The sequence below is a fragment of the Arvicanthis niloticus genome, chromosome 2 (assembly GCF_011762505.2).
Source record: "Arvicanthis niloticus isolate mArvNil1 chromosome 2, mArvNil1.pat.X, whole genome shotgun sequence".
In the NCBI taxonomy this organism is placed as follows: Eukaryota; Metazoa; Chordata; class Mammalia; order Rodentia; family Muridae; genus Arvicanthis; species Arvicanthis niloticus.
Window position 1 is genome coordinate 28,243,875 of NC_047659.1, and position 27,952 is coordinate 28,271,826.

A 27,952-nucleotide genomic window follows, 5' to 3' on the forward strand; every position below is an offset into this window, starting at 1 on the left:
TGTGTATTCCTGCACCCCGAATTACAGCACTGTGAGTGCCCTTCAACAGGTGCACTGATTACTCACAGAAACATTTGTTTACTAGTAACCCACCCAGTTCATGCCAGTGTGGACCAGCACTTCTCAATGGGCTGTGATCTGCCTGAATGACTACAATTCCATTATGAATTCTGCATGATTGCCAAGCAGACGTGAGCATATTAGAAGAGACCCAATACATATCTGGTGAAGGAATGGGAAAATGACCAATCTAAAAACTGCAGAGTGTAAACCAGATTGCTGAAGTCAAAATGACCTCTACTCAAAAGAAGGTAAGCCACTTGGAGAGTTTCAAAAGTCTTTGAGGAGGCCATTTAAAACTTTCTTTAATAAACCTAATCCCTTGGTCTGTTTTTCAGTATCCACTCAAGCCAACCCCTCTGTGAGACTAGAATCTTCAGAGCAACTATTGCTGAAAAGGATGGAGAGAAGTGAGAGAGGCACAGAGTCTTACTCAGAGTTTTAAGACAACCTTTCCGTACTTTAAAAGTTGGTAATTGTGATCACTACTAAATTGCAAGGAGTGTTCACACAGTAGTCAGGTTATAGAGCCAGGGCAAAAATTCAGGGTGAAAGTGGACCAAGGTGGCCAGTGCTGAAGACTCTTTTCTTTTGGCTTCAACAAATTAAAGCTGCTGAGAACTGACCAGAAGGAACATCATCACCAAGCCAAAGGAGCCAAGGTCAGCAGAAGCAGAACCTGAACTATTTTCCTTCCCACTCTTTTTTTGTAGCAGATTGTTGAGAAACAAGTTTGATTCAACCTTGACCCAGCAGTAGGCATAGAAGCTATCCAGTGCTAGGGTTGGAAACGTCCTTTTTTCCTTTAGTAACAAATGACAGAAGTGAGTTACAAACATATTCAGTAAATGTCTGAGCTCTAAAATCTTTCATCCAACTATCCCATAATACCCATGCTCTTAAGATTGCTCACTCATGCAGGAGCCTCTGGTTTTCTCTGCTTTGTTCTTGAGAATTCTTTTTAAATAAGTAACTAAACCACAAAGATTTCTAAAGCCATTTTTTTTCAAAGCCACAGGATAGTTTTTACAGGAAATGTCTTGCCTATGTCAAATCATAGTTTCAAAGTCTCACTGAATATTTTTAGACATTTATGTGAAGCAAGTAGACATTTTAGCTAAAGACAGAGTCACCCATCCTGATTGGTATCTATGCCCCTCTCCCCTAGGTTACTCTGTGTACTTGACAATTTTCTGTATTGAACACCCCTACCATAGACAGGACTAGTTTTGTTGTGCCTCCACTAAGCTACAATAGTTGGATCCTCAGCTATCCATGTGCTGTGAACAAGAAAACACTTTGCAAGGGGATATCTGGGTTCCCAGGAGACACAGTGGAAACTAAGGTCACATCAGATTTCCAGGTACTGGAACTCTGGGTCTGTATCATTCATTTCCAGTATAAAAGACTTCCAAAGAATTTTGTTACTTTCTACAAATTAGTCCTAGGCAATATCATGGCTTCTTCTGTATATGTCCGGATCACTCAAGTGTGCTCCATTTTCTTGATTTTTTTTTTAGAAAGATATTATATAAGTATCTTTTATATACAGATTCTTCTTTTTCCAAGAGACTCTTCCCAAGAAGGAAATTCTGAACTCTACTAATTCCATAAATCTTAGTTCCCATTCTATAATCATCTCTGAAACAACATAGCTGAACAATTAGGCCAAGAAGCAGAAACTTCACACAGGGAGACAGACATGGTTACTTTTTTATTTGAAGAAAAAAAAAACCCATACGTTTTAATAAATACTGTGGAAACACTGACCAAACAAACATACAAAGTGACTTCAACATTAAAAAAAAAAAAGCAACAAAAAGTTCTGCTTTATAACAGTTATAACTTATTTTCTTTTTACAATATTTAAATACAGAAAGCACTTGCCAGCGATTTTGTAATACTGCCCAAAGCATAACGCTGTACCAGTTAGAGCATAGTATGTTGGTAAAACGTCCAAGTTTCATGGGGAAATGACTGAAATGGCATTTTTCTCGCAGAGACAAAACAAAGTGCTTGTAAAGACACAGAACTGGGTGTTGTAATACCTTAACCTCCCCTTCTGCCACACTTAGTTTAATGGAGACACAGCTTCGACGCTTCAAAAATGAAGTGTCATCATTGGGGAAAGTAAAAGCTTGTTTTCAACAAGCACCAACTCTAAAAGATCAGAACTGATCTCTTCTCTGAAAGGAACTGCTCAAAAGGAGAAACCTGTAAACTATTTTAAATGTTGATTTTTACTCTCGCAATGATCACGTTTTCAACCTGGCCCTTGGCTGTGTATGATTTAAGTGAGGTTTAGCAGTCACTTGAGAAACACCCTAGGCTCCTACCAGGGCAGACGTTATAGGCTTCTTTTCAATCTGGGGTTTTCTAAAGCATGGGCAAATGGGGGTTTTGCCAGAACAACATTCCTTTGAAGGAAGTGGCACTAGAAAACAACTGTCATCTGCTGCCAGTCTGGGGGCACTAGCGCCAGACACGAGTGCTTTTGCTCTGGGTATTTGAAGTATCACTTCCTTCCAGACGGCCCCACTCACCAACTGTGCTCTCGGCTACTACTATACTCCTTCATTCAAGGTCTCTCCTGGTGAAATCAGCGTCCACCTGCCCGCTCTTTAATCACGCTACCACATCAGACGAAGACATCTTTTATTTGACTTCTCGTTTTTTGTTTTTTGTGTTTTTTTTTTCATCAACGATGGCAAAAAGAAAAACAACGCCACACATTCTCTTCTAAACAGCGCACAAAAAATATTACACTGAACAATTTACCACTTGTTAAGGACAATCACAAGAATGAACAAAACCATCAGACGGAATAAAAAGGCAACACTCTCTTCTAGTCGATCTACGCAATCTCTGTAGTGCTGGCCTACGTACGCATCTTGTAAGGCCTCCGAAGCCTCGCTTTCAAACCATCTCCCTCAGCAGCGACCTTCAGGAAGTCAAGATTTCAAAGCCGCATCAAGTTTTTCCTCTCGAATCCCACTGGGTCCCAGTACAATTTCCATTTTAATGATGAGCTAGGAGGAAATTAGATCGCATCCTCTAGAAAACTAAACGCTAAGGTCACAGTGCGAGTTCCCCAACGAGGACGATCTACTAATATATACTTTTTGGAAAAGGGGATAAAAACATTGAAAAACTAAATCAAAGTAGAGATCCACGAATAGGTTGTAACAAAACCACAAACACAAAACCGAAAATACTCAAGCACCATTCAGAGCATGGATGTTCTCGGAGGTACTGGCGCCCCCCACTTCTCTAGCGCTCGCCCGTTTGTTGCTCCCTTTGTTTTTGGCGTTATTTTTCAAGTCACACTTCTTGTCGCACAAAGCTCTTCAACGCATTCGCTTCTCACCACTCGGTCTACATGCCGAAACTAAGGACAGGATTCCGAAAAGTGGCCTCCTAAGCCTGTGTCTATGTGACGTTGGCTCCGTACTTCATTTGACTCCATCTTTTCGTTTTGCTCTTGCTTTTTTTAATTTTTAATTTAATTTTTTTTTACACCAGATTCCCGTGTCCTCATTATAGACGGCGACGCCTCACATCACAGTGCAGCTCTTTGCTTTGTCCTTTCGTAAGTCCGTAGCAACTGCTGAGAGTTCTGGTCTGCTAGGCATGTGTGAAATCCGCTTTGTAGCCCTCTGTGATTTGTTCCGCTTAACGTTTTTATTTGTCTTATTTACACACGCCAAGGTGGCAACGTGAAAAATGTCTCTGACGCTGTTTTCTGACTGTAAAGCTGAGCACTCTATGTAAGTGGCTGCTCCGATCTGCTTGGCCATATTTGCCCCCTGTGAAGTGAAAGAAAGAATTTCCATCAGCAGTGAGACTTTGGAGAGACACTGGAAAGTGTTGAAATACCACACAACAGTCTTGCATTGGAACACACCTAACATGCCATATGGATTTCCCAAGTGTTGTACAAAATAAAAAACAGATTTTTTTTCTTAATAAGCTTTTTTTTTCTTTGTTACTGCCCAATTACCAAAGACCCAGTCTGAAGGCCCCCAAGTATATTTACTCTCTGGAAACTGTCCAATACCTACTGCTTCCAATATGCTGCTGATTTGCTCCTACAGGAGAATCCAGAGCATCCAGCTCTCAATAGGAGGATGCAAAGAAGAGACAGGTGCAAAGGTGGCAGCTGACCCTCACTGACACTTTAACCAGGTAGTGAGTAACCTGCGGTGTAGGTATCCTCTGGGAACATTGTGAAGCATGGTCTCTTGCTACTGGAGTAAGTCCCCTGATACGATGTACACTGCATCCTTCCTGTAGATCTGAGCAAGGTGCTTTGGCCCTCGGAGTCCTTGCCAAATGACTCTCAACCCCAGTCAACAGGTTGTACAAAACACAGGGCCAACAGATGTAATTTAACATCAATCTAAATAAAAATCGGCTTCTGCGATTGTATTGAGTTTGTTAATGAGAAATGCAAGATAAAGATGAGTTTAGTATTTTTTTTTCTTTCCTTTTTGGTCACACTGGAAATGGAAGCCTAAGCCTTCCTCATGCTAGGCAAGAACTCCGTGATTGAGCTATGTCCCTAACCCTAGAGTAGAATACTTTAAATGATGCATATACCACATACATCTGTACCTCTTTTAACAAGAACTCTCTTTAGAATCTGGTGGTGAGCTTTAGAAGAATAGTTTCCAAAACAGATTTTTCTTTCTTTGAGGGAACATGGGCGACCATGATAAACATTCAAAAGATGGCATGACAAGCCGGGCAGTGGTGGCGCACACCTTTAATCCCAGCACTTGGGAGGCAGAGGCAGGTGGATTTCTGAGTTTGAGGCCAGCCTGGTCTACAGAGTGAGTCCAGGACAGCCAGGGCTACACAGAGAAACCCTGTCTTGAAAAACCAAACAAAACAAAGAAACAAAACAAAAACAAAAAACAAACAAACAAAAAAGATGGCATGACAGAGTGATCTATTTTATTAACAACAGCTTGATTGAAGATTTTATTGGTTAAGAGGACAATAAACTCTCTTAAAGAGAACTACTCATTTTAATCACATTCTCTCTTAAACACACTGAACTTTAAAAACAGTGGTGTAGTAGAAACATCCAAGGGTAGCACAGATCAACTCTTTGTGTACCCCAACCTTTGGTGACTTCTTACAGAATGTCAGAACAGTTCATATGTCAGCTGACTGCTGCCTCACCTCTTGAAAAACTGTCACATCTCATTTATCACAAATAATTCCATTTCTTTCATTTGTATTGAAAGGTGACTTTTCAGGGCTTGGAGTGATGGCTCAGTGGTTAGGAGAGCACTGGCTAGTCTTCCAAGTGACTCAGGTTCAATTCCCAGAACCCACATGGCAGCTCACAACTGTCTGTAATTCTAGATCCAGGGGACCCCTGACACTCTCACACAGATAAACGTTCAGGCTAAACACATAAAATAAAAATATCCTAATAAAGAAAGGAAGGAGGGAAGGAGAGAAGGAAGGAAGACAGATGACTTGTTCATAGTGACAACACACATACCTGATCATATGACACAGGAGTCTGTCTGTGATTTGAGAGCTCTACTAAGGTGCTGACATCTGTCCGCAGATCAGACTTGCAGCCCACCAACAGCATCTTGGTATTGGGACAAAACTCTTGGATTTCACCTTTCCACTAGGGAGGAGGAAAAGGAAAGTTAACAAAGTACTGACACATATACAATAAAAACAGTTTCTTCCCTGGCAGACACTGAGACTCAAGTTTAAGTGAAGAAGCTGGCTTCTGTTTAATTAATCAGTAGATACTAAACTTTAGAGCGTGACCATGCATATTGTTGTATGCTGCAGGACTCAGTGGTGCCTCCTACAGTGAACTTATTTCATAGCAACACGAGGTAGCTTCAACAATGTCTTAATTATGGAGGTTTTTGGAAGACAAAAGTACCTTAATAATCACATTTCCGAATGAATGAGTACATCCTGGGATATACTGAGTTTCTTGTTACTCAGCCTAGTATGTAGTAAGTGGAAGGGTGGGCATAAGGAACAGGCCACATCAGCAAAAGTGTGCATTCACAGACTCCATCATGATAGACTAGGACATGCTTCCATGTGCTGGCCACCCATGGTAGGCCAGTATCTGGCCTATGATTACTAAAGCAGAGTGTCTTGCTTCAAGAACCTTCCACACTCAAGTGGCTGAATGGACACAGACCACAGCTTAAGCAGAGAATTAACTACCTCTTGAGCTCCCAGGCCAGCATTTGGTTTTGTAGCCCATAAGGCTTTGAGTTAATTTTTAACTGTTAACCAATGCTGTCTAGTCTACAATTTAACTACTTCTAGTCCTAACCAGAATCATGAGAACTTTGAGAAGGTTCTGGTGTGGATTCCAGCTGTCCCATTTAAAGCAACTACACAGCTTTTTGTGGTTTTGCTTCTTCTCACTTGAGTTCTCCATCATCAGATGAGAGGCTAGAGGAGTCGACTCTTCCACACACACATACAAGGTCTTTTGTGTTCTGGTCATGTAATGATGATGTAGCTCTGTCTTTTAGGAGTTCACAGAGCAGAAGAGGGAATAAAGGTTTGTAAGTTTAATTCTAGGTAAGAGGGACATTCTGAAAGAGTGAGTTAAGACACCACCAAAGGATACCTCCAGATCTCAAGGTGTAGCTGAGCCAATGACATCTAGTTATAAAGTGCTCCAGCACGAGGAGGGCAGTAACACACTGAGTGCCTGATCTGTCCATTGAGCCTTTCCTTTCTTCCTCCCTCCCACAACTACTTAGGAGCATCTAGCATAGTCTCCTAAAGAACTGAAGAACAGAATAAGACTTAGGTTTTTTTTTTTTTTTCTTCTAGCCACTTTAAATTCTCTGAAATCAATGGGCTTTAAGACTCAAGACAAAACACAGATAAAGTAAGTTTCCACGAGCCTTAAGCCTTACACAAACATAAAACACACCCATTAATGTCTTCAGGTCCAATGCTACTATTTGTTTGATCTTAGTAGACAAAATCAAAGTAGACGGAGAAAAGCTTTCTGTCATAAATTATGTATAAGCTGATACTACATCAAGTACAAACATGAGTAAATAAGTGCCCCCTTTCTCTCCACACGTAGACAGGCGTGTTGTTATGTGGTTCTCAGCTTGTGATGTTGTGGGCTCCTTCTACTTGTTTACAGCCTTGAAGACAGAAAAGCTGTATTCCTGACAGAATCTGACAAAAAGTCTACCCTGTGTTTCATACATTGCTCAGAATGAAAAGGTGTTACAAACTAAAAAGGACCCTTTGATCTATCAAGAGTACAATTTCACTGAACTGCTTGCAATGTTTAGCAAAAACCAAAGGAGGATTATACCTCAAACCCTAATTTTATAGTGACCTACCCAAGCAACTAAGTACCATAAAGAAAAATAAACTAACAAAAACACGTAAAATGCAAATGTGACTGAAAGGAGAAACCAAAAGAACACAGCCCAAATGGACCAAGCCTGGACATCTACATGGATCTTCTCCCTCTCTGCTCTGTCTGCCCTCATGCTATCAGGGCCACAGGGACAACCACTGAGTGACAGTCTGTGCTCTTAGCCACATGTGCAGTGCACATAAAAGAAGGGGTAGTACAACGAGAGTCTCACTCCCAAACCTACAACAACAACATACAAGGGAGAGTGATTAAGATGCTGCCCCATCTACCAGTACATATAACCCTCTAGAACTACCATAAAACAAAGCCTGGGATACTGCAGGTCAAGCAGAACTGCTGTCCCCACTGAATTCTCTGGAACTCATTCAAGTTTCTACAACTACCCTGGGGGCCAAGTCCTCTGCTGCGAGAGGCTCAGCATCACTCTCTACACACATACACAGTGGCCTTCTTAGGCCTCAACACTTATCTTCAACAGGAACCATTCCTCTTATCCCTGGTTCCTCTATCCATAGCTTCTTCTAAGTCCCATCTCCACCTATAGAATCTGACCTACCTTTGCTTCCAGTAACCAGTGCTGTGTGTAACACACATGTTTGGCATAACTGACACTTTATTAGTATTTGGTATGTATTAGTATATATCTGATCATAATCCACATTGTTGCGTGTGCAGGGCCAAGCCCTACTACACATATTCCTCTTATGCTAATTCCACATTATCTTTCTATAAATAACTGAACTACAACTCCCTTGTCAAAATAGCTCTTATTGTATTAAGGCGAATATCCGAATTAAGACCAAAAGCAAACACAAGGAGCAAAGGGTCAGGTAAGAGCTTACTGCAGCTATTTCCTACATTTTCACTCCATTTCCTTCCAAAACACAAACATGAAAGCTCATAAAATGTAGTTTGTTCATAGCTTTATGAAATAAAATTTCAAGCACATTAATTCACCACTTATGGCATTGTTGTATGGGAACGTTGTTTTGGTGTGGAAGTATCCTTTCCAGTCTTTTCGTTAGAAGACCTAAGTTCGGAATCTTTGAATGCCCTAGAAAATTACCTATCTCTAACCCTGTATCATTGAAAGTGCTGGATGATGTCCTCATTTCTCCCCACTTACCTTTTTTAAGACACTGTCCAGAGTCTCTGGTCTACTGATATCAAAACAGATGAGCACAGCATCAGAATCTGGATAAGAGAGTGGACGGACGTTGTCGTAGTAAGGAGAACCTAAGGAAAAAATACACGCAGGTTTCAGACAGAAATCTTCACTGTCCATGAGGCGCTAACTCTACCCTTTAAGATAAATCCCTTCCCTATTATAATGCAACACCCTGGCTCACCCACACTGGCCACCCCACACACTCCTTCCCGTAAGGAATTGCAAACACATCCACAAAAGACAGGTTACTCATATATTCACTTGTACTAGAAGATCAGAGAGCTCCTATGCATGGAACCTCAGCTCCTGGGAAGGTCAGGAATTTAAAGTGCAATTGGTAGAGTTTAAGAATTGAACTGGGGAGTATGTGGGACCAGGTAACCTTGAGGACAAACCCATTGACACCACTAAAGGGAAAGAAGCTCAAGTCTTAGGAGTAGGTGCTTCTAATTCTTCAATCATAAGGGGAATATGGTGACAACCTATATCTGTGAGATCTCAGCAAACACAGGTAGCAGCTGGAATTTAGGAAGAGATGAGTACATATTAACTAGAGGTGTTGTGGTTCTGTTATCGCTGTGGTCAAAGGCCGCAGCCACTGGAAAGAGAGCTGCTTCCTGGGGAAAAGATCCAAACTCAAGATTAGTCCAATGGTTGAATGGGGGGAGGGGAAGGGAAGGGAGGGAGGGAGGAGGAGAGAGAATTTAATGGTGCACAGGAAGCCAGAGCAAAGCACAGGAGTGTCACTCCATTCCCCGTTACAAGTCTGGATAAGCCATTGACCTTTGAGCTTGATTATACTTAACCCCCAGCCCTGTGTAAGTTTGCTTCCTGCTACACCAAGAATGTCATAAATGCCGTGTTGGATCATATTACCTGTCTACACAGTTCTATCTACAAACATGACAGCAAGACATAATTCAAGGGCCCTGGCCTGAGTTAAACCCAAGGTAGTCTAAAAGTTCAAATCAATGGTTAGTCAATGGAACCACAGAACTTTCTGGACTTTTAAGATTTTTTCCCCTCCTTCTCTCTCTTTCTTCTTTTGACACTTTTATGAATTCCAAATGTTGGGAATCCATACAAGGCCAATAATTATCAAATAGATTGACTATAACATTGAAGATAACGTGACGACTACTTTTCCGGAAAATCATTTACTAGGCAAATGCAAATACACTAAAGATTTTTTTTAAATTTTGATTTAGTTTTGACATCATTTTGCATTTCTGGCAGAAAAACATAACATGTAATCTCTAAGTCAAAACTTTGGTGGTCCAAGTCAGAAAGAGACAGACAGAGAGAGAGAGAGAGAGAGAGAGAGAGAGAGAGAGAGAGAGAGAGAGAGAGAGATTTCGAAAGAAATTGTTTTAGTCAGGAGGTCCGGTGGAGAGGTAAAGCAAAAAGATTGTAATATTAAGGCTGCCTGAGCTGGAGAGAGAATGCAGTTTGTGAAACAAGATTGTTTAACTCTGCGTATGAGTACACTATTCCATAACCCTTCTCCACTGAGCAACTGAGTAAGACCATGGCTCAAAGGAAAAGTACGAAGGCAGCTGACATTCAGGAGTCTGTTCTCTCTACCTAAAAGTTGTTAAGTGTGTTCTAGGCTCTGGGATTCGTCGTTGCCATCCCTGACAGCACCGTGAGAGAGTGAGTGTGGCAAGCGAGGAGGAAGATGAGGATGTTCTAGGAACCAGGAAGTAAAGTGCCAGCAGGGAAGAAAGGCTAAGATGCTCTCAGGCAGGTTGGTACCATCCCACTGGCCTGTGGGAGGCAGGAAGTGCGGTAACAAAGTCTGCATGGAAGGTACTCCCTGAGAGCTAAAGCCTTAGTTGCAATGTATTTAAAAAAATGTAATGTGTCTAAAAATGACAAGCCGTGGCCACCCTCTCAGCCACTTGAAGAAATTAGAGGTGAGAGTAACTCTAAGGCGAACACTTAAGAGTTCACCTTAAGTTTTTCTTGAAAGGCACCAGAAAGGGATGGCAAGGGATGGCTTTACCCTCTATGGATACACTGATATTTTACATTAGTTTTGCGCTCTGACTCCCTCCACCGGAACCTCCCTTATTTGCCAGTCCAAAGTCTAACTTTGGCGCAGCTGCTGCTCTGAGCATTCGAATATCTCTTTCCTAAGAGCCTGCCACAAAATCCCAGACTGCACAGAGAAGAAATTCAAAGGAGGACAGAGGAGGCTCTCTTCTGTTCTTCAAAGCTAACTCCAACGACCTGACCCGACCTACACAGTCAGAGCCAGCCTACTGTGTAAAGCCAAACAGGTGTCAGAAAGCACATGTCTTACGCTCTTCAGTCTAGACCTACAGGACATGACTAGCATCTGGAGGTGCCAGGCTCCTTTAGAACAGGATGCTGCCTGCACAGAGTGGCAGAGCGGAGTATTTACAAGGACAATGGAGACCATCTTTTCCAAAGGTGGCTGAAGAAAGTCAAAGGGGCAAAACTAATTTAATTAAACTTGGGACTGCTGGGAAAATCCAGAGGCTGGGTTGCAACATTCCAGTCACCATGTGGCTGTAGAGAACACCCCGCCCTTTGTGGGCTGCTTCCCCTCCCCCACCTAGTTTAAGGCTACAAAGGGATCTGGCTTTGTGCTCAGCCCTCTGTCACAGGCTAGAGATTGCTTGCCTACCAAAAAAAAAAAAAAAAAAAAAAAAAAAAAAAAAAAAGGCAAGGCAAGGCAGCATTTGTGCTCAGTGGCTATATGCAAATAATAGAAAAATTTACTCTCTTGATTGACTTTAAAAAGAAACAGTTCTGTTCGAGTTAAACAAGATTCTCATGGAGGCCTGTTTCTGCTTTTGTTTTCATTTGGTTTAACAGTTTAGATGAAAATACATATGTAGTGTAACGCTTCATGAAAAACCAGCCACGGAGCCTGGAGGTAAAGAGGTAACTCTTAGGCGCTTTAACAAGATCTAATCAGGAGAAGCACTTTGATCTCAGCCCAGACCACCGCCCCTGCAGTAAACAATGCAGCTTTTTGATCAACAAGTGCCCAAGGGCACTAATAAAACGGATCCTCAAACTCATAACTAACTGTAATATGACCACCAACAAGAAGAGTCACTTGCCATAGAAGATAATTTATTCATTAATTTTTGAAAGCTTAAGGTTAAAACTTTTTCCTGGATGAGGAAAAAAACCACCCAAAATTATTGTCTCCATTTTTTCAAAGTAAGAAAAGTGAATGATAGAATTAGAAAAGTTGTCCTAACAGGAAAGATCTCACAGTTTATTGGGTAAAAGGGACCCTTCTGTGTTCTTCTCTACAGTCCCCTGTAACTGCACAAAGAAAGTCGGCAAGCAAAGGGCTGATCACCACAGGCGTGTGTGGGAAGAATCCTAGGAATGCCCTGTCAACTGAGGAGTCCCGGAGACAGAGGAGACTCCAAAGAGTGGAGAGTAAGCCCTCAGAGTGAGAACAAAGCCAGCCCTGGACTCCTGCTGCATCCCACAGCTGGAGAAGTCCTGTGGCACCTTGGGAAGGAAGGCTTCCAGAAACATTAATTTCTATAGATTCTAGTTAAGGTTGGAAGGTGCTAACTGAACATGTTTTTATGGTGTGCTACATACAGTGGGTCCTCGTGTGTTCACAGTCTGTACTTCAGTACCTCAGAATGTATTATAGTTAAAACCCAATAAATCTAGGGATGAAGCTTTGCTTGTCAAATAAAACTTCCTTAGCATGTGGAATGGGCTTCATGCATATGGACATTTTCAGGGCAGCATCTTTCTTAAAGACACAGCACTGCCTTTGAGACTCTTTTTAAAACAACCTACCAGACTTTCCATTGGCAAATTGCAGGGAGCTGTATTAGAATAAAGATGTAACTGGACTATATGCAAAACAAGTAGCTCAACCCGTCCATCCCCCACCTCCCAGCTGAAAGGCTTTACCCAGGCATGGATTAGAATAAGCATGCTGTGGGGGTTCTTCATTGCTTGAGTTTGGCAAACATCAGAAAAGTTCTGACAGACTTTTTAAAATTTCAGGCCTACTCATCCTCGTCTTCAAAATCATTAATTTGGGCTCAGAGGAAAATTTCCGGCCCAAGGATAGTCACAAAATGCCGCACCTAGAAACTAATTCTTCAAACACATACCTGCCTGCTGAAGTCACCCTGCTGCAGAGATACAAACACACCATATATGTACATGATTAAACATATATGGACCAAGAGCCATGCCTAAAAGGGAGACCTTTGGACTTTTTGCAAAACCAGCTCAAATACTGAAACTTTGTCTTCTGAAGTCTGCAAACTGAAAATCCTCTTCACTGAATCTTTTAAAAGTGTTATACTCTACACTCAAAGTAAGTCGAAAGCTTTTCCCATAAGGGATTCCTACCAAGATAAGGAAGTTAGGGATAATGGATACTTTGGGCAGAAATTATACAGTAAATTTTGTTGTTAAATGTTCATCAAAAGCACACGGGTAGCAAGCAGTAGGAGAGGCCACGGCTGGGAGGGAAGCTGTACAAGGGGAGCAGGCTCAGGAATGTGAGTCAAGTTTGGACAAGATCTTGAGACTCTGCTTCAGTATAAGCCTCAATTCCTCCTCAACTATCTGCATCGCAAGCATCACACCCCCCAGTATGCCATCACCACCGGCCCAGCAGGGATATTTCATTTGTATCTTCTACTGAATCAGACTTTTAGAGATTATGAAGAGCTCTTATGAAAACAGGTGGGCAGTTATGTGAGTCTTTTCTATTTCTGGGGGTGGTACAGATGCACAGGTGAATATACGTTCAGATGGGTAGAACTAACATTGCTATTTGGTGACTCTAAGTAAAATTTTGGTAGAAGTTCTCAATCTCGGGATACTTAAAAATAATAACATTTTACAGAGAGTGAAACCATAAGGAACCACGGAGCTTGCAGGGTAAGATTATATAGATACCTTTTAACAATCCACGTTATCACTCACTCCACACTGAAGCTCCTATGCTTTGTGAGAGCCTGTTATCTGAGCATGGGGTCCCTCCAGTAGCTTCACCTTTCCACATACTACAGCATCAAGCTTGTGTTTCAATACCAATGAGCTCAATACCTGGCCAAACTTTTGAAGTAGCTTACATCCTATGTCAGAAAAGTCTGAATTTTTGCCAAAAGGGACTCTGTGAATGTTGCCAATATGTAATAACCAGAAGACATTTCAAGGACATCAAAAAAAAAAAAAAAAAAAGAGTGAGGCCCAGCTGATTCATTTGGCACAGTCCAACCATGCATCATGAGCTGAGTGGAGTCACTGGGGTCCGAGGTGTACAGGTTCCATGTAAAAGAACTGTATTAATGATGAAACACCTGGCTATTTTAGGAACATTAGAATGACCAATCTGGACACCTTACTCCAATGTACAACTGAGGAAAAGCCAAATTGGAGGCAAAATTAGCACTAAATGGATTTTTAAAAAAGCAGAAGGAGAAGGAAGAAGAAAGTCTAGAGACTGATGAAGTCTTGTTTCCAGACACGTTGTTTGTCTACCCCCAGCCCACATTTCAGTGTATGAATGCTTAGTCTACATCTGGGCCTGACACAGGTTCCCAGGATCACAATGACTGTGTGAAATATCTGGTTCTTTGTAGTTTGTTCTGCTCTTCAGATGAAAACCGTTTGTAAATTCTTAGCCTACCTCTAAAAAGCTTAGGTCAGACATCTCAACTTTCAGAATCTGGTTCTTCCCTGATAATCATTAACTTTAAGCACATTTTAAAGTAAAAGGGAGGTTAAGAACTTGGGAAGATCTGAGTCCACTTCTAGGAACGCTTTGGAATTTGGGGGCTTTAATAGACAAGAAGACCTGGGCTGGGGACTTGGAGTTGGTTGGCACAGGTGTTGAACACCTCTTTAGTCTTGTTGCTGTGGGTGAATCCATTCCCACCAAAGCCCACCTTCTGTTTCCGTGTTCCTGTTCACCTATGGAGTATTCCTAACAGATGCCCTGGGAAGGATTTCTTGCTTTGTTGAAGTACACACGCATTTCTTCCTAGCTGCACCCTATACTTATTCTGGGCACCTAATTTGATTTCTTACTTCACCCTGGAGAAAGAATGGGTATTTTACTTTTTCACCTATATTCACGACATTTATATTTGCTTGGTCACCCCTATTGGCCACTAGAATGTCAGCAGCTTGAGGACCCACTATTCCTGCTCAGCTCAGTACTGCCCCTCCCCCACCATAGCCCCAGGAGCTTCTGCAGATGCCATGCCCTAACGGTTTACAGCCATATCTTCATGGCCTGTCCAGATGTGTTCATTTATGTTTTAAATCACAAAAAAAGGGGACCAGTTATTTCCTTTTAAATGGATTTTCTTGATTAATATGTATATGGGTCTTCAAAACTGTTTGCAATTTCCATTAGGGCACTTGTCACCAAGACTGGCCTTCAAGCTTGATTGTTAAAAGCTGAAATATACTAGTGTAGTTAGATTTATATTGGTTCTGAAGATTTTCCTCCAAGGAAAGTAGTTAGTTTTTTTTTCTTTCATATCTGTTGTTTTATATTAAAATGTAGGAAATATATTGTTTTTAGTTAATGATACTAGAAACAAATACAGCAAATGCTAACTTTAGCATTCAGGACCTGAAAGAGGTTCATAGTATGTTAATATTCAGAAAAGTTTTCACAGGGCAATACCACAGTTATCAACTGGGGAACAGCAGTTGAATTGAATAATAATAATACGCCTTAAATAAAATGTGCATTAACTTGCTCTGGTTAAATGCTGGCATTGGTGACGATTACTCCCTAAATCACATATGCAGAAATTACACTGCAATCAAGTTCCTAGGAAAAGATATGGTGATCTTTAAATGACTAACTTTCTATTATTAGTAGGCATTTGGCTTTATGTTCCAAATTGCTTCTACATTTGGCAAGTATGGCATATTTTGAAGCACAAGCTATTAGAAGCTATTTGGTTTAACTTATCACTTTAAGATACCAAAACTATTCCCTCATTCCCTTTCTGTTTCTCAAAACTCATTGGGATAATTTCACTATTTCCCCAGCACATTTCTGCAAGTATTAATCATCTCATTTTATAATAATGTAAGAGGAAGACATGGACCCAAGACTACCTTTAGAAATCCCTCATTTTAGAAGATTTTCCTGACACTTATGATATTTCATTACTTTTGGAGTATTTTAAGTAGCCATGAGAGTCCATTGGCACTGTGCCACTGTGGCTGTTGTAATTGGTGAGTGCATTGGGGAAAAAAAAAATAGAAAGACTGTCTGAACCTAAAGACTGCTTGGAGCTCTACTGGGAAAGTCTCATAGCAACCAGTTAGAAGAAGCCATTAGAGTTCAAGAGTAAGTGCATCATAGGCTGGCAATCACCTAACCCTGATTCTTATGCTGTCTGACAGAGGGCCTGCTTACAGTAGAGGCAGAAACAAGGAAGAGAAATAGAAAAGAAGGAAATATTAATTGCCTGGGCTCCCAGAAGAGAAATGAACGGCTTCCTTTCCTCATATGGTACTTCCACTTAACACTTTTTCCCACATTCAAATTGGCAGTTTTTGCTTACACATGATCATGACTGCTTCAGGGGTGATCAGACCACTTAGGAGATGTGGTTCACACCCAGAAAATTCATAAAGAATTGTTTCCAGCACGTGTGTTCCTCTGCTCGAAGGTCTAACACAATAGCCATGCCACCAAAGGGCACAGTGGATATTCTTTCTCCACCCAATTTTCCCTATATAAATCTCTCACACACAGTCTTCGGAGAGGATAAAAGATGACATTTAGAGATCTATAAACTTGGATTGGATCTTTTCTCCTGAGATAAGCTGGTAACAGTTGAGGAAAATGAAATATATGAAGAGGCATAAAGTATATGCAATTATTTTCATACCTCAACAAAACAATGCCTTTGTGAGCAGAGAAAATGTCAAATAATGGGGTGGGGGCAGAATCTCTTGGAACTTGTCAGGAAAAGTAAGTGAATAGGAAAGATAGTAAAATTACTGGGAAGCATGAACTTCCTGCTGGAGACTTGCTAAGGCTGAGTGGCAAGGCACTTGCAGTAGAAACAGCTTCTTTCTAGAATTTAAGCAATGCTCCATAACTATGTTTAATTAACTAACATCTCGCTCCACAAACAACATAATAGGAATTTCAAATAATTTCCCATGTCTCTTTTTTTCCTTTGTATGAATCTAAATTTTAAGTAAGGTTTCATAACTGAATAATTTTGCAGTGCAACACAGTTGCAATCAGCTTTTAACCCCTTTGATCTTACAGAAATATGCATAGGGTTTTCTTTTACTAAATAAAAATAGAAGTCATTATGTCACTACTGATTTCATTTCAAGTGATTAACTTTAATTTGATGAAAAGCAATATTTATGAAGTTGCCAATCTTAAGGCAAAGGTAATTCAGTGCTAATTAATGCCAGGAACCCCATCTCCTTAGCAACTATGCATATCATTATAATTTGCTCAGTCCTTAGGTTTTATTGGGTAACTACTGTATGTAAGACATTGTGCTATATGTGCAAAGACTGTGAACTACATAGTTGCTGAGTAAGGCTTGAAAATATCTGAAGTGATGTTTGCATTGGCTTCTCACTATAAACCATTCATATACATTCATTTTATTTACTAGCTCTTGGAAAGCTTATGCCTTTTCTCTCTTAAAAGGAAGGAAATGGCAGGTTTGGCCTTTGGGCACCTAATCTAAAATCTCTGTTGGTGGTCTTGTGACTCTTGAAGCTTGAGACGCGGATGTATAACCCGGCATTCCTAGGAGTCCACCCATCCCCCTTCCTTATCCAAATAGTCTCATTCCTAAATCCACCAGGAAGCCTGGCTCAGCCCAGAATCTGGCTTGGTTTGTAGGCTGTGAGAACCTCAGCACGGGGATGCCAGATCCACTGAGACTAGGAGCTGAAGCCAACCAGCATCCTGGGAAACAAAAAAAAAATCTGCCTGTCCAGTACACTAAAGCCAAGAAGCATAGCTGGAGAGATCTTGCACATTACCCAGCTCAGCGTCTGCCCTCTTTTTACAGATGATGAAAATGAGACCCAGGGAGGTAGAGGATTTGCACACAAAAATCCCTGGTAACCAGGAGCTAAGATTGAAACACAGCTTTGTATCAAAGACTGTATCAGACCCACTCTGCCCCACTCCATGCCTAAATGATTCTTCTCGAGTGTAAGTCCAAACAGGACTGAGTGGGAGAGAGGGGGATGCTGGTGCTAATTGTTGGTACCACGCCAGCTGTTCGGTGCACTAGGCATAACAATTACCATCATATGTCTGAGAACAGGAGCCTAATAAAATACTAGGCTATGTAATAATTCTGATGATAGAAACTAGTAATAAACCACTAGAATTCCATCAACACTTTCTCTATAGTATCAAGACTGTGTATGCAACCTCAGCAACAAAAAACACAGAAAACGCCCTTGGAGCAGCTCAAGGAAGAGCTTGACTCTCCAGAGGGAAACTGGATCCATCGTTCTCACTGCAGCAATCTGAGCATCTGGCACCGACCGTGAGAGGCGCCGGTGCAAGACTTCCCTCTAGTCTTTCTTCTAGCCTTTGTGCTGGGGGGCTGCCTCTGGAGACCTTGTGACTCTGGCTCCTTCCTCCCACTGTCTAATCCCCCAAGTCCCTCAGAGGTTCCAGCCCAGGGTGTGGGAAGCTCGCTGAAGCTCCACGAGGCCACTCCCCGTAGAACACGGCTCCACCTCGGGCCACCCCGCCTGACAGTAACCCTGCGTGTTGGCGCTTGTGCGCTCCTCCTCTCCAGTTTCGCCTGAATCTGTCTGGCAGCTCAGTTCCCCACCAGCACCGGCCGTTCCCCTCCTAGATTGGTAGCGTCTGCTCCTCTGGAGAAGGTATGGTCTCTACCCGGCTGGGTAGAGCTTGGATACCGCGGGGTTGCTCAGTCCTCACTGTCCCTTCCCCGAACTCAGCCGGGGCTGCCAGTCTAACCGCCCGCGGAGATCTGCCCTCCCCACCATCCTGTGCCACGCTGGTGGGTGGGCGCATGGGAAGGCAACAACCCGGCCTTGAACCCTAGACCTCTGGACAGAACCCACCAAGGCGCCAATAATTCAAGTAGACAGGAAGGTCAAAGGCGAGCGGTGCTGCCTGCGGCCCTGCAGGCGGGCGAGGCCGAGGCTAAGGGGTAGGGAGTGGTAGGTTCCGAGAGCTGGCACAGAGTGATCCCCGGGCGGCCGCAGAAGCCGCTCTGCGCCGGTGGCACAGAGGCTGCGGGGGCGGAGGCCCCGCGGTGGCCGCTGCCGGCACCACCAGCGCATTCCTGACAGTAGGCGTCACGGGCGCTGGCTCCGGCCATTCACCCATCTCCCCCAACCTGGAACCCGCACGCAACCCGGGGGCTTCGGGGATCTTTTCCCAGCTCAGCCTGCGCTTCTGCCCCGAGACCAGATGGCTGGTGACACCCACGGGGGGCTTCCTGGGCGAGCGAGGGGGCTTCACGCTGCCCTGCGTGCTCCAGCACTGGGCCACCCTGGCGGCTCGCTCCGGCACGGCCCCAAGGAAGGACAACACAAGGCCATGCGGCCACCAGAGGCTCGTCCAGCAGGGTCACCCCGGACACATAACGTCCTCCTGTCCCCAAGACCACAATCAACCCCATTGTCGCCCCTGCCCAGAAAGGATAACATTTTCCCGCGGCTAGGGACCTGGAGGTCCCTCAAGGAGCCACGTTAGCAGACAGAGCACCAGATCCCGAGCCCCGGGGTGCACCGGTTCAGACCGCCACGCGGTATGCCGAGTCTTACCTGAAGTGTCCCACAGGCTCAACTCTATTCTTTGTGTGTCGATTTCAAAACTGGCAGTGTAATTCTCAAACACGGTAGGGACGTAATTCTGGATGAACGAAAGGGACAGAAGAGGAAGGAAAGGTGGCAAAGTGATTATTAAAAACACGACCCACATATCGAACACTTGAAAAACACCCAAGCCCCCAATTAAAAAGCCACCACCAACAGCCGCACACTCCCCACACAGTCAACACGCAGCCCCCCTCCCGAGAGCCCACCCAGGTCTCCCCACCCGGCCTCCCACACTGAAACCAGCAAGTTTCTGGGGCCAAGAGCCCAGGGTGCTGGCGGGTTCCAGCCCAGAGGCTTCCAGGACACTTTCGCTTCCCAGCAGTGTGGCGGTAGAGACCGGCTGGGCATGAGAAAGACTTTCAAGAAGAAAATCAGTGAAGCAGGAGAGACGACGCTGTCGTCCAGATTGGGGACCCCACCAGCCGCTACCCTCAAAGGGTCACACTCACTTCGGGGAAGCAGTCCTTTGCGAAGACGTGGAGCAGCGCGGTTTTCCCACACTGGCTGTCGCCCACGACTACTATCTTGCATTTCACGTTCTGATTAGGATCCATGATAGATTTACTGGATAATTTCTGACTGGCTCTTCTCTCCTTCATTGATGTTGCCTTATTTTCTCTTGGAACAGGAATTTTCTCTTAAGAAGAAAAAATATATATACTTCTCTCTATAAAAAGCAGATACAAAAATAAATCGCAAGGCCGGAGGGAACCCCTTAAGCGCAGCGGAGTGGAGGAGGAGAGGCAGCGGCTCTTTACTCCTCTCCAACAAGTTTTCTGCCTGACTCCGCGCCTCTCTTCCCAAGTCCAATTCCGATCGGTCTGCTTTGTTTCACGCTCTCTGCGCGGCTTTATATGCCCAGCCTTCCAATCCGCTCCGCTTTCTCAATGAGAGAAGGAAACCGATCCGCCTCCTCCCCTTTTATGGAGCCTGGGAGCCACGGCGGCCGCCTCGTTGGCGGAAAGTGTAGGCAGCGCGCCCTCTAGGGTGGCGTGCAGGATGGCTTGCAGACCCAGGTTCTGCCATAACCTGAAGGCGCCAGGCAGGATTTGCTGATGGATATAGATTGTTCAGGGCCAGGGTAAGGGGAAGTGGATATCTATGCACATGGATTTGCACTGGAATTCCTTTCAAATTGCTTTCTAAGGGGCGCGTCTCCAGAAGCTTCGTCATCATTTGTGAAAAAAAAAATTCCCCAATCAAATTAATAAAACAGAAGCAAATCTTGGATGGGAAAGGCTAAGTTGTTGTACCCACAACCATAAAATAATATATTTTTTAAAAATGTTGTGTCAGGTACATAACACAGATGGGTTATTTCAAACACCAGAACTGGTTTTCCTTGATCTTCGTAGAGGACTAGCTTTTGAAACGTGTCAGTTTTAGCCATTCCAGTGGAGGTAGAAGGCTTTGGGGAGTGATATGATAACGTGAATGGAGGTGGGGGCAGGGGTGTGTGTGCTAGAAACACGGGAGATGACAAAACTATTAGAAACTGGGCCCCAACTGCCACTGTCCCTGTGACGACTCTGGAACCAGGAGTCTAAGTGTTCTTTACTCCCTTCAGCTGTACCCTCCTTCTCTCCGGAATCAAGGCATTGGACTTAAAAAGCACACGTGCCCATAGTGGAAAATTCAGGGACTCCCCTCCTCCACACAACGTACTCCAGTCATTGCAAGTCTCCGGTTCAGCAAGTCTTAGAGGAAACAAACATAAAGTCGGTGTTTGTTTCCTTGTTTTCTGAGAACACTGTCTTTGTTGCCTGTCACCTCAATAGCCAGGAGGCTTCAGTTATTTAATTGGTAGCGAAGGTGTCTGGGAAGATAGTCCAGTCTGTGGAGGGCTTGGTCTACAAGCATGACTTGAGTTTCACCCCACCACCCCTATAAGAACGCACTCTTGAGACAGACCCAGAGGACCCCTAGGGCTTGCTAGCCAACCAATCTAATCAAATTGAGGAACTCAGGATTCAGTAAGAGACCATGACTCAAAGATAATGTAAAGAGACATTGAGGAAGATAGCTAGTGCCAACCCCTGGCTTCCACACATATACTAAACACATACATATATGTACACACATGTAGCCGCCTGCGGCCACGAGTCAACTGGGTCACCTGAAAGGGGGGCTGGGAATGAAAGGGGGACAGAGGTCGAGAAGAGATGAAGCCAAGACAAAGTTCTCTGATCAAGGCTCAAAGCTTTAATGTTCAGCTCTCAATTTAAAGGGGAAGGCCCAACCCACAACCCCTCCAGGTTTCAGCCGGAGATGGGTGGGATAATCCATAATCCGTTCTAGGTTACGGCTGGAGATGTCTCAAGGCAAGCCCAGGGGCAGCTCTGCTTCTGTGTTCTGTGCAGCCAAGGTGGGTAACTCCACCTAGATCCTTATCACTTGGTCTGTTGTGGTAAGCAAGGTCTCTCAGGCCTGCTTAAGGCTGGGGGAAGGGCGCGCGCGCACGCACGCACGCACGCACGCACGCACGCACGCGCACACACACACACACAGAACTCTTTAAGGAAAGTATAGAGATTGAATATGTAATGAATTACTAGGATCATGAAATCAGGGCATGTAGAATGCTATCTTATTTCTTGCAGACCTGAGAACCTCAGAGTCTTCCCCTAAAGGACAGCCCTGACTCTCTCTTTGTGGATAGACGCGTTTCATACAGGCTGACCATGGAAAGGGGAAGACTGGCGAAGGTCCTATGGCTGCCTTCCCCAAAATTTGCTTGAAAGAGCTTTATTCACCTCTTCACACAGCTCGCAAGGGAAGCTCTGCCCCAGTGTAGTCTCCGAAAGCTTTATGTTGCACTGTTACGTCACAGACGGAAAAGTGTCCTGTGTAAACTTCACAGCACTTACTCTAGCACATCCCTAACCTAACTGGTGCAGGAACTTTTTGTCAAGCTGTTTGGTTGAGGAAGATTGGGCAAAATAGTGAGGGCATGCTTTCAGAAAGAGGTGTATTTAGGCCCTGAGCTTCACATCTTCTGGCTAAGTGACATTGGAGCAACTATTTCATATCTGTAAGCCTTAGCTTTACCCTCTTTAAAATAGGATTCGTGAAGACATTGGTAAGAAAACGAAAATGGCGTCTACCCGTACTTAGGTTTTCTCTAAAGCTCCCACTTGCTCCCCCAGAACCAAGTCTCATATCTGGGTGAATCCTGGATTCATTAATCAACTTACTGATAAGAATCGGGCACATTTTTTTTTTGTTTTTTTCTAGTTTTTAACCTATGACACTTCCCCTTCCAGAGAGATGACATGGTCTTCCACATTCCTGAATTGATGTAGTTTATATGGTAAAAGTCCCCTTAACTACAATTGATTATTATTTATTTTGAGTTGACTTGTTAATGAACTGGACATCAGATAATTTATCATCTAAAACATATCTGAGCACCAACTAAGACACCACCAATGATCCGGCAGGCCTCCAGGCTTAAAGGGGTTTACTCCAGCTAATAGTAGTATAGTCACTTCCCCAGGGAACGATCTGGGATCATAGTGGATAGATATTTTTAGAAATCAGGTGACCTGAATCTCCAGAAATCTGTCAGCTGCTAAGTGAAATGTAATAGATGCGTGACTGAGTAGAAAATTAACTTCCTGAAGCCACCTGATTTGAGTATTTCCAGGAAGTGAATTCTTTCCTTTTGTCTTTTGAATGTATTTTTAACACCCAGACATTTAGTTTAGTAATTATTTATTAGGTGCTATGTTTCAGGCACTGTTCTAGGAGTCTCAAATAGGGTAATAAACATGAAATTTTATTTCTGCTCTAACAGAGGATACCTTTTAGACAGTGCTCAATAAAACATAAGGAAGAAAGTACACAAATCAGAATGAATATGCTGAATTCTGTAATGGAAACCAGTATTCTGTGAGAAAGCAAAGGTGAGTGGTGCTGTCTCAATGTGTCTCTCTCTGTGGAGATGGAGGAGGAACAGGAGGAGGAGGAAGAAGAAGAGAGGAGGAGGAAGAGGAGAAGGAGGAGGAGGAAGAGGAGGAGGAAGAGGAAGAGGAGGAGAAAGAGGAGGAGGAAGAGGAGGAAGAGGAGGAGGAGGAACAGGAGGAGGAATCAGTCATGAGCAGGCTTTACAGCAGAATGCTCCAGGCAGGACAAACAGGAAGGTCAGAAGGAGAGAAAGTATTTGGCAGGCTTGAGGCACAGAAGGAGGGCCAGACTGAGGACCATTGAAGGAAAGCATCAGGAGTGGGAGGTACCAGGAAGAGCAAGGGCTGGGTAACCAGTCTTAGAATCTGAATTTTTCTGGGAAGGGCCAAATGAAACCAGGATGTAAATCAGGGTCATAAGCATGATTATATGAATTAACAAGCAAGCAAATGGATGGGTCTGGGTCTGGGTCTGGGTCTGGGTCTGGGTCTGGGTCTGGGTCTGGGTCTGGGTCTGGGTCTGGGTCTGGGTCTGGGTCTGGGTCTGGGTCTGGGTCTGGGTCTGGGTCTGGGTCTGCATCTGTCTGTAGCTGAGCATCGTCTTAACCTAGAATATTGGATACAAACACATCTTAAGGCCTAGACAACATAGAGATACTGGAATGCAAACAAGTCTTTCCCTGGAGACACAGAACCACAGGAATCTGTAAAACGCCATTGAGGAGATCACCCATGACCTAATAGCCTTCCTTGTACCATTCTCCTTGTTAATATTTCTTTGTTTACTCATAACCCTTTCTTACCTTGCTAAATCATGAAGATCAGGGAAAGGAAAAATAAACAGCAAAAAAATGCATTCCTTTTAACAACAATAAAAGATAATTTGATACCAGTAAAAAGAGGGCACAAAGTTTACATCTAGAAACAGCACAGGTAAACAATAGTCCTGTGTGGAACTTCCATTTCGGTTCTGGCTAACCAACTATACATACTGCCTGACCTTGGACAATCTCTGAGTTATTTTTCTTACTTACAGGAAAGGAGTTATCATTATTTTTGCTCCTTTACATTGCACTATAAGGTTGCTTAGAAAATTGTGGGTGTACACTTTAAGACGTTACTGTTTAGAAACAGATGGCAGACCACCCCACTCCGCATTCCAAGTTTACTGTGTTCACAGATAACTCACACAGATATACACACAGGGTGATAAAGCATAAACCTAATTGTTTACACAGGTCACCTGTCTGTCTTCAAACGTCCGCAGATGTGTTTGAAACCTGAGTGCTCCGTGTGGGGAAAGCACAGGTCACCTGCAGGTATAACCCAGAGGAAGAGAGAGATTTGACATCAAAACAAGAAAGGGAGCAGGGTGCCCTCAAAGACATTATGTCAGAAAATATGGACATGACTCATAGGCATGCTCTCGGAGAACTTAACAAATCGATGGATAGAAAAATAGTTCCCGAGTTGTGGAGAATGAGGGCCAAAATCTAAGCACAGACTTATCTATACTGAGAAGTATCAATTTCATTGATGTCTCTTATGGGGTGACAGGATAGGAGCATTTGGTTGTTCGTGTTTGTTTTTTGTTTTCTGTTCTTTTCTGGAGAAAGAAGGAAAGAATTGTAATGGTATTCTATAGGTTAAACCTGCTTTTCTTGGGGAAGAATTTGTTCTCATAGAAAATAATCTTTTTATTCATTTATTTTCTTAAGAGTTTGCTATGTGCCCTAGCTAAGGGCACTGGTCAGTTTTCTGGATGTGTGGTAAGAAGACTCCAGTCTGGGTAGAAGTAACTGGTCTTGTTCGTCCTAACTAATGCTAATTACCAATACCACGTGGACTTAGGCCTCTCTATAGCTAATGGAAAACACTGCCCTGTGAATCTGAATGATTGGCCAACTGATCATCCTTTTGTGTTCATAACACAATTGAGAAAGAATTTCTTGCTTTCTATAGTGACCTACATCATATACATTTGGGTCTATGGATTTTAGGACACATATAATCCTTTCAAACTGCCTTTCTTTAATTTAAGAGTTTTTAATTGTTTGATGCCATTTTCTATACTTTAGTATTTCCCTGAAAAAGAAAACAGGCAACAGATTACTACAAAATCATCACATTGGGTGATTGCTTAATTTGCCAAGTATTCGATTATATTTTGTATCGGTTGGTAAATAGAATATGAAGAATATATTTAAGAATGACTTTCAGGAGAAAACATTTTTAGCAAGTTTTTTTTTTTTTTTTTTTTTTTTTTTTTTTTTTCCCGCTCTCTTTGAGAAGCACATATAGTAAGTTCCAGAGAAGTATCTTCTTGGAAGTTTTAGGTACAGCCAGAGGAAACCGAAGATTTTATTGTGAACAGATCAGATCACCTCTCAGCCTGAGCTTTGCTGCCAGTCTCCAGAGATGCTGAGTGAGTTATTGTTGGCTCCATGAGTGGCCAAATGGTATTTGATATTTTAACTCAAGACTTCAGGAGAAATATACTATTTAGTTTCTGGGAGGAAAAAAAGTCCCCTTTGGAAATCCTTGACTTTTATGCCAAACTGCTTAACTAGTTGGTATGTAAAAACTTAATTGAGATCTGTGCTTGCTTAATGCAACGGAAATAACTGTTACATTAAAAACGATTAGCTAAGTGAAACATCCCATAGCTATTATTTGTTCATTTCTAGCCTCAGAGTGAGGAAACAAAAGGCAGCTGACTAGGACAGTCTGAGAACAGTCACTCGCTTACACACAAGTAAATAAATGTCAAAAGGAGGTCTAGGGGGCTCAACCTTGATTTGCCCACTCATCCTCCTTTTTTTTTTTTTTTTTTTTTTTTTTTAAATAACAAATTTGACAAAGAATTTGTTCCAGTAGCTCTATGTATTTGGGGCAGAGACTTGAACTACTTCTCAGATAAACAAAACCATGAACCAACAAAGACGCTGTTCTCTGCTCAGAACTAGAGAATGGGTAGCAACCTTGATGAGAACCCCAGCAAGTGGTGTCTAAGCCTCTGATGTTTCTATAATAGCTCTACGTATTAAATAGATGTATTAAATCTGCTACATTCATGGCATATAAGTCAACGTTAGATTTGCCCACTGATGTTTCCTGGCCCAGAGCTTGAGGTACGCTATAGAGGGGCAGGCATGGTGGTAGGATGGATGAGGAGGGGTGTGTTCTTCTGACACAATCAATTTGATTCCAGCAAAGCTTGTTCTCATCCAGCAAGGGGAGAACAAACTGTGATCACCGAGAGTGTGGTGATGACAGCAGAAAATGACAGCGCTGGCTCTTTCCAAAACAGAAACGAAAGCATAATGATACCATTTTCCTCCCATTACACTTTCAAAATACATTGTTTTCTAATTCTAAAGGATATTTCCAGATTATTTTTGAACATGTCCAGGTTTTAAGTTGAGACTAGACTCCTACTCCTTCCCTTCGGAAGAAGAGGCAATGCATGAAATACACAAATGTGTTAAAGATAGAACATGAGAATGTTTAAGGTAATGTAGGGCTGGATTAAAGTCTGAAAAACACTGATTTGCTGGGTTTTTTTGTTTTGTTTTGTTTTGTTTTTTATTTTGTTTTACACGTGCGTTGCTCCATCTGTCACACAGGTCCTGGGAACAAACTGAAGTCATCAGTCATCTTTTGGGCCCCAACTGCTGCTTTTTAAAAAAGGTTTCTAAGAGGGAAGTAAAGACTCAGGTCTATTGGCACAAGCCTGAGGGATTGCAAGTTCCAGGCCTGCCTAGGCCGCAGAGTCAGTACAAGGCAAGCCTGGGCAACATAGTAAGATCCTGTCTCGAAATACAAGTCAGAGAGAAGACTTGAGATGTAGCTTATTAATAGAGTCTTATATGGGGGAGCTCTGGAGTTTCAGCCTTAGTTTCTATACTAAGAAAGAAAGACAGAAAAATCCAAGGACTTATGTGGTAGGGGTGTGTTGGGGGTGGGGGAGAATTCTTGTGGTTGGCTAAAATCCTGCTAGAATTTTATCCATGCTACATGCATGATGACATGAGTTCAATCCCTGGAACTCACACAATTGAGGGAGAAAGCTGACCCCTGAAAGTTTTCCTTTGACCCCCCATCACCCCACTAAAACAAATACTTAGATATTTAAAATTAGAAAACAAAAATCCCACGCCTTTTATAAATATCTCCTGATCTTGATGTTCCTCTGCTTTTTTCCCTTCATGAGTTCTGGAACTCTCTTTGCAAGGTCCCACGTCTCTAGTGCTAGCTGAGATATTATTTGTATGAGGTGACTGCTAGCACCTTGGAACCTGCCATCTGAGTAGAGGACAAATGACTCAGCCTTATCCTGGCTCTTATGCAAGATTTTCTGTAGGTCACATCATCACTGTCACCGAAGCAGGGCAGAGTGACCATAGGTTGAATGAATATGTAAGCATTATGATGTCATGTCTGGTGACTAACAAGGTGTATAAATTGTATGGCGGTGGGGATTGTTCTGTCCTTTAGAAGCAGATAAGAAATCCTAATATATCCATAACGTCATTTGTCTCAATTCTGACTTAGTGC

General features: G+C 42.9%; 1 protein-coding gene and 1 long non-coding RNA gene across 2 annotated transcripts in view; one reads left to right on the plus strand and one right to left on the minus strand.

The window, feature by feature from the left end:
* Window positions 1-1,755: 1,755 nt before the first annotated feature.
* On the minus strand, window positions 1,756-20,331 carry Rnd3 (Rho family GTPase 3). The gene is made up of 5 exons (XM_034494575.2): window positions 19,940-20,331; window positions 19,437-19,524; window positions 8,598-8,707; window positions 5,576-5,710; window positions 1,756-3,866 (listed from the first exon to the last, which is right to left on the minus strand). Exons 1-5 carry the CDS (start codon window positions 20,087-20,089, stop codon window positions 3,615-3,617), a joined length of 735 nt encoding a protein of 244 aa, XP_034350466.1. The 5' UTR covers window positions 20,090-20,331; the 3' UTR covers window positions 1,756-3,614.
* LOC143441309 (uncharacterized) overlaps window positions 17,651-27,952 on the plus strand; it is a 39,707-nt gene continuing 29,405 nt past the window's right edge. Inside the window, exon 1 of the long non-coding RNA XR_013108601.1 lies at window positions 17,651-18,524. This is a non-coding gene — a long non-coding RNA (uncharacterized LOC143441309). The remainder of the gene's footprint in view (window positions 18,525-27,952) is intronic.

Bases quoted from the DNA above. Each gene is read 5' to 3' on its own strand.
- Rnd3 (XM_034494575.2), bottom strand. From the start codon at position 20,089: ATGAAGGAGAGAAGAGCCAGTCAGAAATTATCCAGTAAATCTATCATG. The intron at 5,711-8,597 runs GTAAGTGGGGAG...CCTCCTCCCTAG, and splicing joins TGGACAGTGTCTTAAAAAAG to TGGAAAGGTGAAATCCAAGA. The intron at 3,867-5,575 runs GTATGTGTGTTG...TTCACTTCACAG, and splicing joins CTCCTGTGTCATATGATCAG to GGGGCAAATATGGCCAAGCA.